Source organism: Neovison vison, chromosome 2 (genome assembly GCF_020171115.1).
Source record: "Neovison vison isolate M4711 chromosome 2, ASM_NN_V1, whole genome shotgun sequence".
NCBI lineage: Eukaryota > Metazoa > Chordata > Mammalia > Carnivora > Mustelidae > Neogale > Neogale vison.
The window spans coordinates 54,961,579-54,974,001 of record NC_058092.1 but is presented as its reverse complement, the minus strand read 5'-3'; the positions used below and the strand labels follow the sequence as shown (position 1 = coordinate 54,974,001).

Genomic DNA, 12,423 nt, shown 5'->3' with positions numbered 1-12,423 from the left:
CTACAGCCCAGAGAGCAGGTGACTCATCTAAAGTCATATGGTTAGTAAATAGAGGAGACAGGATCGAAATCCAGGCCACTTGACTCTAGAAACCATGCAATAACCCCCCTCTTTCACTTGAACTCCATTAGGCTTTGTTCAGTGGACAAGAACTTCCATGACTTCCAAGTCATGTCAAAATAAGCCTGTGGGAAAAGGTCAAGGGAAGGCCATCCTGTGGATTTCTGACAGTTCCTGACTCTGTAAGTCAGCCTTAGTCTCCCACACATTGTGTTAAGTACTAGGCTATCACCCTTGGCCTTGGCAAAGACGCCATAGTCATTTCTGCTTCCGCAGTAGCTCCCTGCCATTAGGAACGCTGAAATGCCATCAGAGATAAGAGAATGGGTACACTTATGGCCTCTGCTCTAGAACCAGATGATTAACTTTCTTTTAGATTTATCTTCCTTGTGGTTTTCCTGAGAACACAATTATGATTTTGTGGTCTCCAGGGCAGATGGTGAGCAACTCGGCAGACTGCAAGCTCCCGGCCTCTAGAGCTCTGTCTCACTCGTGTTTGGGCCCGGTCCCATCTCTGTACCCGAACCAGCACCTGTCCATGGTGGGCACACAATATCTGAAGACGGTCGTTGCGCAAGAAAGCTGCTGTGGCTTGAATGTTTGTGCAACCCCCGCCTCTGAAATTCATCTGTTGAAATTCCAACTCCCAAAGATGATGGTATTAGGAAGTGAGGCCTTTGGGAGCTGCTTAAGTTGTGAGGGTGGGGGCTTCATGAATGGGATTAGTGTCTTCCCATAAAGGGGTCCAGAGAGATCTCTAGCCCTTTCCACCGAGCGAGGAGCCTGTTTCCGGCAGCTATGATCTGGGAAGTGGGCCCTCACCAGAACTCCAGTAGGCTGGTAACTTAATTTTGGACTTCGCAGCCTCTGGAACTCTGAAAAATAAACTGTTGTTTTTAAGCTGCCTAGTCTGTGGTACTTTATTATATAATATAATTTATAACATTATAAGTTTATTATAATATTTATTATAATAATATAATATTATAATATATTATAATCCTATAATGTGGCACTTTATTATATAATAGCCTGAATGGACTGACAAAAGCCTTCGCTCCAAGCACGACTCTGCAGGAGCAGGAGCTCTCCACTCAGATCGCACGTAGAATTACCTGGGGAAGATTTTAAAAATCTGGTCACCAGGGCTCTTGGGAATTCAGAAAGAATCTAGGAGTGTGGGTGGAACCCAAACCTTAATATTAAAATATATATATATATATATTTAGGGGCGCCTGGGTGGCTCAGTGGTTAAGCGTCTGCCTTCGACTCTGGTCATGATCCCAGGGTCCTTGGATCCAGCTCCATATCGGGCTCCCTGCTCTCCAGGAAGCCTGCTTCCCCCTCTCCCACTTCTGCTTGTGTTCCCTCTCTTGCTACGTCTCTCTCTGTCAGATAAATAAATAAAATCTTTAAAAAAAAATTATTCTTCAGGTGACTCTTATTTGCAGCAAGGATTAAAAACCATTTCTCTGTTGAAAACATACGTGCACATGTTTATAAATATTTATAGCTGGAGACATTATAAAAGTCACATCTGTGACAACGCTGACCAATTCACTTTCGTCAGTTAGTCTATAAGAGCTCAGGGGTGGTGGGTGTGGAATCAGAAGTCAAGGATGGTAGCTAAGTGCTGTAAACATTAGCTCTGGAACCCGCAGGCTGACTGGATGTGGGGTATTGATTCATCTCACCTTTGTAAAGAAATTCAGTTAATTTTAGTTTATTGAGTGGAATTCTAGAGCAGACCCACTAACTGGTTCACAAACAGTTCCCTGTGGCTAAAGTAGTACGTGTTATCCATTGACTCATTTGCAGCCTTCCTCACCACACACACACACACACACACGCACGCACACGCACGCACACACACGCACACGTACTTCTTAGCCTAACATTTTTTAAAGCTGATTTTAAAATTTCAACAAAGCATTGAAGTATTCTGCCTATGAAATTTACAAAGCTCTTTCCAGAAAGTAAAGCGTAACTATATGATCAATAGGAGACTCCATGAATCATGGAAAAGACCACGAGAGTCAACCAATGGTCTGTGAATGGTGCTTGAAGAGGGCTCTTCGGACCTCAGCATCTTCATGTGTCAAATGGATCAGTGGGACCGTCTGACTACATGAAGCTAACGTTCTGTGATTCTGTGATTCCTTTTTCTGGAGGACCCAGCCAAGTGGGAGATTCCCTGAGTTTATCTAGTGATTTAAGCTTTTTCAGATTCCTTAAAGCCGTTCTGTTTGCTTCTCTGTAACCACCTCCTGCATCACTGGACATCACCGCACAGGCTGTGTGGCTCTTTGCTAAGAACATGTGAAACGTTCTAAGCTCGGGGACTCTTTGGTCACGGATTCTGAAATTTCAGTTGACAGGCTGGCCAGGCAAAGTGGTTGGGTTTTTTTGTGGGGCATGGTAGGAGAGAAGAGAAAGATCTGCTTTTGATAGGTCAGAACTAACCACCAAATAATGGGGCCTATAGTCTAATCTAATCATGCTTTTGTTTATTCACTTCATATAAAAGTCTCTTACGAATGCATCTGAGCACAATATATAATAATAATACTATAACATACATCGTGAGAAAATTTTGAAAACAATAAGATGTCCACCTGAAACAATGCAGTGTTCATAGACATACAGCCCATTGGTCATGCACATTTGTGCCATTTCTTTAACTAGTGAGTTACAACGCTGAACTGAACGCGTGGGATATATTTTACAGATGGAGACTGAAGCCAATAAGAGGCCTAACAAGTGTTATCAGAAGCTTCACATTTGCATAATTTACTACATCAGTTCACATTTTATTATAAAATTCACATTGTTTTATTGTTGGGTTTTTTGTTTTTTGTAATTAATTGGAACATGACATTCCTGCTTTAAGGGCAGGCAGGAGTCTTTAGCTTTAAAGTCAGTAGTTTGGGAACACTCAGAAGAACCATCTGTGAGCGAATGTAGTGTTGCTGTTTAAACCAAAGCCACGACGGTAGGAGAACCCAGTTAGGACCCAACTCATGCGGACACGGATTTGGATAGAACGTGGGTGAAAACTACATCCCCTTGCCCCCTACCCCTATCAAACTATACAAAAGTAAAAGCTTAGTATAAACCATTTTAGTATCGAATGTGAGAATCCTATTTCCAAAACCGGTTCGCAAAGGGGTTGTGCAGTATGAGCAACTCAGGGAAAAGGGCCGACCATCTGAATAAAAGCCCACAGATGTCCTCACCAGGGAGGGGGTCGTATGTCTCTCTTAAGCGATGTTCAGGTTATATAATACACAATACAAAACGTTACAAGAAAGGTTGCAACTCTTAGGCAGAGTTTTCTACACAAATGTAACACCACCATTGGCAGGCAATGTTAGATATATAAATTAATAACTTACAAAACATTACATTATATACACGGAGTAATAAATATACTGTTATAAACAGAAATGGAGGTGTTAGCGCAGAAGGCAGTGCAAGAGAAAGACGGCAGTCAAATTGGAAACGGTGTGTCACTGGGTAGAGAGCAATGGAGGGGAGGGGACAGGATGGGGGGCGCCGTACAGAGCCTAGTGGCTCAGGGCTTCGGGACACAACATGGCGCACGGCCTCACTGAGGGGAATTTTACACAGACTGTTATTGGGAATGACACGACAAACCCTTCCTACCTCTTAGTGTGTTCACTTTTATTCTGTTTGCAGCACAAAAAGTGAAATTCTAAGAGGAGAAAAATATACTGCTCTAAGCGGGCAGACAGAGATAAGTTATACGAACAACTGTGAAGCTGGATGGGACCAGTGGGGAAGGAAGTAGAATGTGGTTAGAAGTGTATCCTTTCTATTTGCAAAAGTAACTGTAGTAAAGTGAAAGATATTGCCCAAGAAAGAAGGAAGACCGTTTTCTTTCCTTTTTTCCGCCCCCAGAAAGAGTCAAAAAAGTTTATGTCAACTTTGAACGCTTCTCTGTGTAGAAGTTGATACTAAACTCTAGGTATTCAACAGGCATTTTAAAGACGTGAAAATGTTTTACAAAAAAGGCACACAGGTTGGCAGACAAGGGGACAGGTGAGCAGATTTATAAATGACGTTATTAATCAGTCAGTTCAGTCACTAGAGGGGACAGACTCCCAAAACTTAGTGCAGAAAAATCTCTCAGTTTTGTGTCTTCCATTTTCAAGCCATTTACTCAGGATCTGATCTTGGCCTTCAGTACCAGATAAAGCTTCAGTTCTCCACTAAACTTGCATATAAGGCAAGTCAACTGTGGCATTTTCTGAACTGCTGTTTTCTTCATGGTCTCGCATTCTGGCTCCAAACTCAAGTAACTGGAAAGGCCACGTGGCCCTTGTCCCGTGCAGGCCTACGCCCCCATGATGGGCTGGCCCTACCATCCAGCTGGCATGCTTGTCAAAGGTGGAATGTTCATCTCCACACGGAGAAGGTGATTATGTGTCGATCGGGGACTTGTCTTCTGCCCCAGTGTCTCCATCAGTCTCTCCTAGCGAATCCCTATGGTCAGGGTCGATCACACAAAGTGTCTTTGTGCTGCTGAAATAATTATGACCCTCTCCCTCTTTGTCAGGGCCTTCGGAATCCTCCTCTTCAAGGGTCAGTTCAAACTGAAACTTCTCCATCAGACCCTGGCAGTCTCTGTTCTGCTCGTCCAGTGGTGGGGAGGGACTCTGGGGTATCATGCTCTGATACCAGTTCCTGTTATCTTCTAAAGTATCCAGAATGTCCTGGGCGTCAGGCTGCACTAGATCTGCCCAGGTCTCCCACAGCGGGTGTACGATGTAGTCGATGAAACCGACCTGGAAAAAAGGAAGTTTACACATCGATTAATACGACCGACTCCTGAAAACCAAACAAGCTCTCCTGGTTTCTAAGCAAAGAAAGAGGCACAAAAAGTCAACCGAGATCAAGAAGGATAGATTCTTCTATTTGAGCATATACTATACAGTACACCCTATATATTGGGTGTACTATATACACTATTGCTTTTACGTCCGCAAAGTATTGTTACCCACACTTTACAAAGGAGGAAACTGGGACCCACTGAGATGAAGTATCTTGTCAAAGATCACGGAGCCAGTAAGTTGTAGAGCTAGGACTTCCACCCAGCTCCGTCTGGTTCCAAAGCCTCTGTTTGTCTCACTCTAACTGACTACTTTTCCTCTTCTGTCTGCCAGAGAAGAAGTCTGGATGTAACCCTGGCCGGGAATGACTTTGTCACCGCTTGGATTCTGTGAGTCATTCTCCAAAGAAGGAAGCTCCAGGTCTAATGAGTTCTGACTCAAGATTCTTTCCCTGATAAATTTAAAATATGCCGCCACTCCAAAAGAAGACCGCCCCTGACAACTCTGAAATTTCTCGAGTTCCGTGGAATGTTTTTGTTTGCAGACGACTTTGGTAAAACATCTGAAGATACTTCCAGTGCCTACACAAACAAACATCCCCTCTGTGGACACGTCTGCAATTGTCTTAGATCCACAGGGTATGGTCACTTCCATCAGGAGAAAGGAGGGAAAATAAAAACAATCAAGCAGTTCCTTTGCTAGTGTTCCTGGGAATAAATACAAGGCTTATGGCTCTGTAACGGTTTACACAGGGGCCGTGCATCCTGCATGAGCTCCTCTGTGGCCTTATGCTGACCTCCCCATTGTCGGACAAACAGGAAACATAGGGGGTGGGGGCAGGTTGTGAAAAAGAACAGGCACTAGTTGAATGAGGGACTGGAATTCCCCTGTCCTGGTCTGGGGGCTGGAGAGATGCTGGGTCTGGATTCGGAGGTAAATGAGCAAAAGCAATGTATATGCTTCCATGGGACGTGATCCTGCTCTCTTTCCACACCGTGGGGAACCTTTCCTCTTTTTTTTTTTAAAGATTGTATTTATTTATCTGACTGAGAGAGAGAGTTCACAAGTGGGCAGAGAGGCAGGCAGAGAGAGGGGTTCCGGAAGCAGGCTCCCCACCGAGCAGAGAGCCCGATGGCAGGGCTCGATCCTAGAACCCTGATATCATGATCTTAGCTGAAGGCAGAGGCTTTAACCCACTGAGCCACCCAGGTGCCCCGGGAAACCTTTCCTTTAACAACATTCTCGTTTTTGCCAAGTCATGTAATATATCAAAATTCATATGTGACTCTTTTATATCTATATCTGCCCACATCTGTATATTTGTATGTATTATCTATTTATCATCCATCTATCTATCTATCTATCTATCTCTCATTACCTTTCACCTATCAACCTTTCTATCATCTCTCTTCTCCCTCTTGCTGCTTCCCTAGTCTTAACGTAACTCACACCAAAGTCAGGGACAACTCTGATCTGCAGATCAGAGATCTGCAGTGAATTTGCCTGCAGATATTCTAATATTTCTCTTGCTGCCACCCACTCCCTTTTCCTTCTTCATGTGTATTTAATGGATTTTTGAGACTATTTTCAAGGTGTTTTCCAGGGACCTGAAAAAACAAGCTCAAGGCATTGCAGAAAATGGAATTGGCTGAACGCTGTGCAGTCATTTCCTTTCTTCACTTATTTTGCTTCTGCTAAATGCTCAGCACTTTTTTGAATGGTTGCCTTTAGTTGCTTATTTGCTGGGCCCCGGGAGGAGAGAGCTCTACACATCCTAAGAGCACCTAGTCAAGGGCTTTATTGCCAGACAACTCAGACAATGCTTGCTGGAGCCCATCTGCGGAAAACACCAGAGTGTACCATGATGTCATGGCAACAGGGAGACCTGCCTACAGTGATGGGAGAGTGAAGAGCTCTGGGCCGAGGGCAGCTGGGTCGATCAGGAGCTGGTAAAACGAACCAGCCTCTCCACCTGATGCCCTGGGAAAGTAGCTGCTGTGTCCGTCTCACAAAGCTGTGTGGGGGTTCAAATAGGACGAGGTCTGCGAAAGTGTGTGGAAAAACCACACAGAACACTATATAAATATAAACCATCACAGTCGATAATAAATGGGAATTACTCTAGTTAATGAATTAACTAACTAATTGTTTGAATTAAGGCCTTGGGGGATTTGAATGGGCCCTGACAACTGAATGTTAGGATGCATTTTTATAGCATATTAGAATTTTAGAGGACTTTCACAGATTGTAAACTCATTTGCCTGGGACTCTTTTTAAAAAAGCAACAAAATAATAACTGCAAGGGAACTTTGCATTGATATCATAAGTATATGTAAGTTTGGGGGTAGCAGGTAGTGGGAAAAGAGGATAAAACTAACAAAAGCACTCCTCAAGCTTTTGTGCTAAAGACTCAGCATAGTCTGTAGACCCATTCTTAATCAGGACTATCCAGCTCAGGCCATTTGTTGCCCTGAAAAAAATAACATTTCAGCATGCCCTGAAGCCTTTGTAAGGATACTGATACTTTCTAGTATCCGCTAGAGGTATCTGAGGCATTTCTGCATCCCCCTGCCTCCAGCACATTGTCCCCAGTCCTTGGTGCACAGGGAATTTGTAGCTTTGGACACAATCCAAAGATGTCAGCGTGTTCTCAGAGGTAGAGAAGCAACCTTGGAAGGGGACACAGGACGGGGCATAGACTGTGAGGTAGAAGAGGTACAGGAATGGGATTCACTCTTGGCAGTGCACTTGATTATGGAGACAACAGACATAGGGCAAAGAAAGCAAGGATGAAGAGTTAAGTACCTGGATAAGGACAGGGATAAGAGAAATCTGGAGGGATGGAGAGGAGGAAACAGCTCTGAGTTCAGGCAGTGGATTTGCTAAGGTCACAGATACCTCTCTAAACTGCTAGAAAATACATAAACCAAACTTTGATGAGTTTCCGAGGATGGCTTTCCCTCCACCCTATGAAACTGAGTGTAATGGAGAAGGCAAATGAGTCACAAATAGAATGGAACTAAATGGGTTGTTGCTTCCGTTTAACCTCAGGAGTTAGATCGAACCCTCCAGTTCTACAATCAGCAGAGCTCACAGAAACTTTGAAAATTTCGTATTAGATACCTGGGATTTTTCCACAGAAGCCGTATGCTTGTCACACATGGGGCTAATCTCCATTCCCCTCTCCCTCTCTTTGTCCCCCTGCTGGAAAAATTCCTCCATGATGCGGTCTGTCCATTGCCGATACAATTCCAAGGACTTGGTGGGGTTGCTCAGGTCTGCACAGTGTACCATGTTGCGAAGGACCTGGAATCATCAAGTTTTGAAAAATCCCATAAAATACAGTGTAAATACTACCAGAACATCTCATGCCTCTTGTACTAGTACATTTGGTACCAAACCTGAGAACGTTTTAGTTGCATTATAATTGTGGTGTGTGGACCAAAAAATCGTATTACAGTGACGCTGGCCAGACTTGGTTATTTACCATTATAGGAGTCCTGAAAAGGAAAACGTGTGTCTTCTCAGATTGACAGTCATTGAATGTAAAAATTGGAAGGGACATTAGAGGTCAAATGCTGCCATCACTTCCCTTCCCCAGTTTGGAAAAAATGCAAAGAATTACTCAAAGTAGATGTCTTCATATTTTCCACTTGTGGAAAGAGACCAGCTGATGGCAGTTTGTATAATCAAAACAGACCTAACAATCTTCAAGTCGATGGGATTTATATCCAAAAGCGAGCTTTTGGGACCCACAGTCACGTAACCATTATTACAAGTGAATTTTGCCATTTATTTTTAGAACTCAGACCAATTCAATAAATAGGGTTATGTTTTTCTTGATAAATTTGAGGATAAACTTGAATGTCCACTTTCCTTAGCTTGTTCTGAAAATAAGACCAAGTTGTAATAATAACCAGATACACGACTAACTGAACCAATGTTTGTTTTCATTTTCCAACTGTTGTTTGGTTTAGCTTTGCAGTAAATCAAAGCTTCTCATCAAATACCTGTATACGATCCGTGTAGTTGTCCAGGAGAAGAACACCAGAACTTGTAACTTTCTTTGTTTCTACCATTGTCTTCAGGTCTGCCAGCAGGCTCATATGTTTGGACATATCAGTTGCTAACACCTAGGGTAAAAGGAAAATGAAACTCTCAGGAGACTTATCAGAGAGAACTGTGTTTCTCCTCCTGGGAAGGGAAAGGTAAGTGAAGGATGTAGAGAGGAAGTCTTACCATGTCGATAACCATTTTCCTGAGCGTCTGCCGCTGCTTCTTGGTGAGATTCTGGAAGATGTCACAGTGCTCTTCCTGCAGCAGTTTGAAACCCACAGCAAGGTGATGGTTTTCCAACACAGATTCATCATTATACATCAAAGCGAGTTCTGAATCTAATAAACAAGGGAGAATGATGACTTAATAAGAAAGGGATACAATTCTAACGTTGGCATAACTTCAGTGTGAAATCAGATCCAGTTCTCTCCAAATGATGTCAGGAACCAAGACCCACATGTCATTTCTCATCAGAGAAAGTTTCCCTTTTCAAGGGGATGTAGTCCTTTCCCAAGCCAAACATGCTTGTCGTAGATATTGGTGCATAAGCTTTCTCTTTGACTAAAATTCATGGTATTTTAAAATCCATTTTCTCCTTCTTCATTTCATATGAAGAATTTAACATTAGGTAAGTGCACTTCCGAGCAACTAAACCCTATTTTTATCTCAGTTTGTAATTTCCTTTATGTCTTCACACATTTTGTGCTTTAGAAAGGAATAAGCTAAAAATGCCACTAAACTTTATTATATGTATTAGGATTTTCAAACCATTTCACTTTTTTATAGATTCCCCAGTCCTGTCCCTTTTGACTTTTTGATTTTTCAAAGATGATAATAGTGTCAGTGTGAAATTTTTGTTTTGTCCAAATAATTTAGCTCTTTGGAGTTTTCTACAAATATGGTGACAAAACACTAATAATTTTTTAGAATAATCTTGACATCAGAGTTTCTATCCTCTGGCCCTATATGTCAGAAATAGCAACATCTGGAAACCTAAACGATAGCTTCCAGCCTGCCATTCACACGGAAGAAGCACAGACTTCTTTTGTTAGGCAGAGCCGTGGTCTGCACTGGACAATATGGTCAACAAATTCCGGAGGGAACATTTTTCTCTTAAGAAAAAATAATAGCCAAGTGATGGTGACAGGTTACTCATTGCAGATGTTGTCACTCATACCATTGCTTTAACTGTGTTCTTCGTGTTACATCCTCAGAATACATTGTAGGATATATGAAGACACTTCAGCACTCCTGCCCCGTTCACCCTGTGATCAGTCCCAGATCTGCAAACTAGATTTCTGAGTTCTAGTGCTGTCGGTGGCTGCAGCAGAAAGACCATTTTCTCTGTGTGAAGCTACTGGCCGGTATATGGATCAATTTGTGACATACACTATGCCCGCTGATACAATCCAATAGCCAAGTAGTTGCCCGAAGTTTATACTCTTTCGGTAGAAGAACAAGGTTAAAAATGAATCTACCCCACATCTAGATCATGCAGATATGTTGATGATTAAGTAGGATAGGGACTCTTTTATAGTAAGGAGCTCAAACATTTCTATAAAACCATCAGCACTTGAAATTAATGATGACCACAACTGGATAGCCAATATTCTCAGAAGAAAAAAGTACTGAGATTTTTAGCCTTTAGAAATAGTGCACTAACTGAGAAAATTCAGGGACTTTCATTAGCATGGATACTAAACATTTTCAGCACGACAAAATCACTGAGTAGAGCTTGGGATTCTAAGGCTGGACCAGCACCAAATGTCACTGAGGTCATCTTCCCTAGTATAGACCAAGCATTCCAGTGCTTTCTTTGGAATCTTACTTCTCTCTGGAGATTCCATGCTCATTTGTGGCCTGTTTCCTTAGTAGAGAGGGACACCAGTGGGTCACACAAACCATGTTCTATGTGAGAGTCCTGCATAATACTGAAAATCATTATCGCGTTACCCCCAACCTTTCCTTGTCCTCACTGGATAATTCCACATTGGTTACTCTTTCCTCACGTATTGTATTTTCCAACTGCTGAGTACTTTTTATGGCTCCCCTCTGACCTTTCCAAGTTCTCCATGCCGCTAGCTCAAAAATAATGTTGCCAGACTGGACACATTATCCAGGAAAGGTCTGACCAGCCTGAGTGCAATGGAAGGATTACCTCATTATTATCCTTATTATCATCCATAATGAAAATATCAGTGAAGCAATGAATCATACAATTATCTAGTAGTGAACTCACTCGTGTTGATGAGAAACTGGTTGGAGACTCCAGGGTGATCAACGTCATGGATAGCAGCTGCAAAAATGGCGGCCAGAATTTCCAAATCGGTGAAGACAGCCTGTGAGCAAAACGAGCTCATTTAACTCCATGTCCCATTGGCCTATCCCGTGTATTCAGCTTCACATTAAAGGATCCCATTTCAGGGACGCCTGGGTGGCTCAGTGGGTTAAAGCCTCTGCCTTAGGCTCAGGTCATGATCCCAGGATCCTGGGATGGAGCCCCGCATCAGGCTCTCTGCTTGGCAGAGAGCCTTCTTCCTCCTCTCTCTCTGCCTGCCTCTCTGCCTACTTGTGATCTCTGTCTGTCAAATAAATAAATAAAATCTTAAAAAAAAAAAAAGTATCCCATTTCATTCTTGTTAGGAGAAGGACTGTTTGCTGATGTACATAATGTTTCAGTGCACTGACTGAATGGAGATTCTATCCATCATCAAAAGGTCTAACGTGAAAGGGATGATGGCGGAAGCCCATGCACACATCAAGCTTATGGGAAGGCATTAGCACCGTGCTCATAATGAGTGGCCAGGTGGAGCCTGATGTTTGTTTCTTGGGTAAGTGGTGTGGCAGAACAGTGCTTATGTAACACAAGCACATACAAGTCAAAAAAGCAAGTCAGACTGGCTCTTCCCTGAGATATAACAACATTCATGTTTTTAGGCTGAGTAACTTAGAGAAGAAAGGCTAAATTCCAAACTGGCAATAAATTATTTTCCAAGGCTTTTAGCTTCAGAAATAATTTATTATGTAGGGTGGACAGAAGCTTTCAGGTATTCATTCATTCATTCATTCATTCATCCATTCCTCCAATTCCTACCCACTGAATGTTTACTATGGGCAAGATCTGAGAACATCCCTAAGAAGTGGAACTTGTGCCCCAACTCCCTCAAGCCATGCTGTGAAGCTCTTCTGCACCCCCAGGTTAGTGTCCCCTCTCCCATGAAGGGTAACTGCTCAAGGACACGTTAAGCTCTCCCTTCTCTAAACACATGTGGCCCCCGGTGGTCAATTTCTGGCTCCACGATAGGTATCCAATCAATAACAGCAGGTAGTTGATGAACAGTGTTGGCCCACTCTATAATCCTTAGACGGAACATACAAATAACACTGTTTCTCTCCTTCAGGGGATAAAACAGCCTCAGCTCCTTCTCACTTTCCCATCTTCTTGGATTTATTT

At 42.8% G+C, this 12,423-nt stretch overlaps 1 protein-coding gene and 1 long non-coding RNA gene across 6 annotated transcripts in view; one reads left to right on the top strand and one right to left on the bottom strand.

The window, feature by feature from the left end:
• The window catches only part of LOC122900059, a 36,497-nt gene extending 31,106 nt beyond the window's left edge, over nucleotides 1-5,391 (top strand). The window contains exon 5 of one of the 2 annotated variants that reach the window (XR_006383165.1): nucleotides 5,247-5,391. This is a non-coding gene — a long non-coding RNA (uncharacterized LOC122900059). Of the gene's footprint in view, nucleotides 1-491; nucleotides 573-5,246 lie in introns of those variants that run through there. The other variant, XR_006383166.1, reaches the window with a different exon arrangement.
• Nucleotides 2,546-12,423, bottom strand: part of PDE4B (phosphodiesterase 4B) — a 455,114-nt gene continuing 445,236 nt past the window's right edge. For all 4 annotated transcript variants that reach the window (XM_044238396.1, XM_044238397.1, XM_044238399.1 and 1 more), the window contains 5 exons: nucleotides 11,209-11,308; nucleotides 9,153-9,307; nucleotides 8,924-9,046; nucleotides 8,037-8,219; nucleotides 2,546-4,868 (listed from right to left, as the gene is read on the bottom strand). In XM_044238396.1, the coding sequence (XP_044094331.1) occupies nucleotides 4,503-4,868; nucleotides 8,037-8,219; nucleotides 8,924-9,046; nucleotides 9,153-9,307; nucleotides 11,209-11,308 (927 nt within the window). In that variant the 3' untranslated portion in view covers nucleotides 2,546-4,502. The remainder of the gene's footprint in view (nucleotides 4,869-8,036; nucleotides 8,220-8,923; nucleotides 9,047-9,152; nucleotides 9,308-11,208; nucleotides 11,309-12,423) is intronic.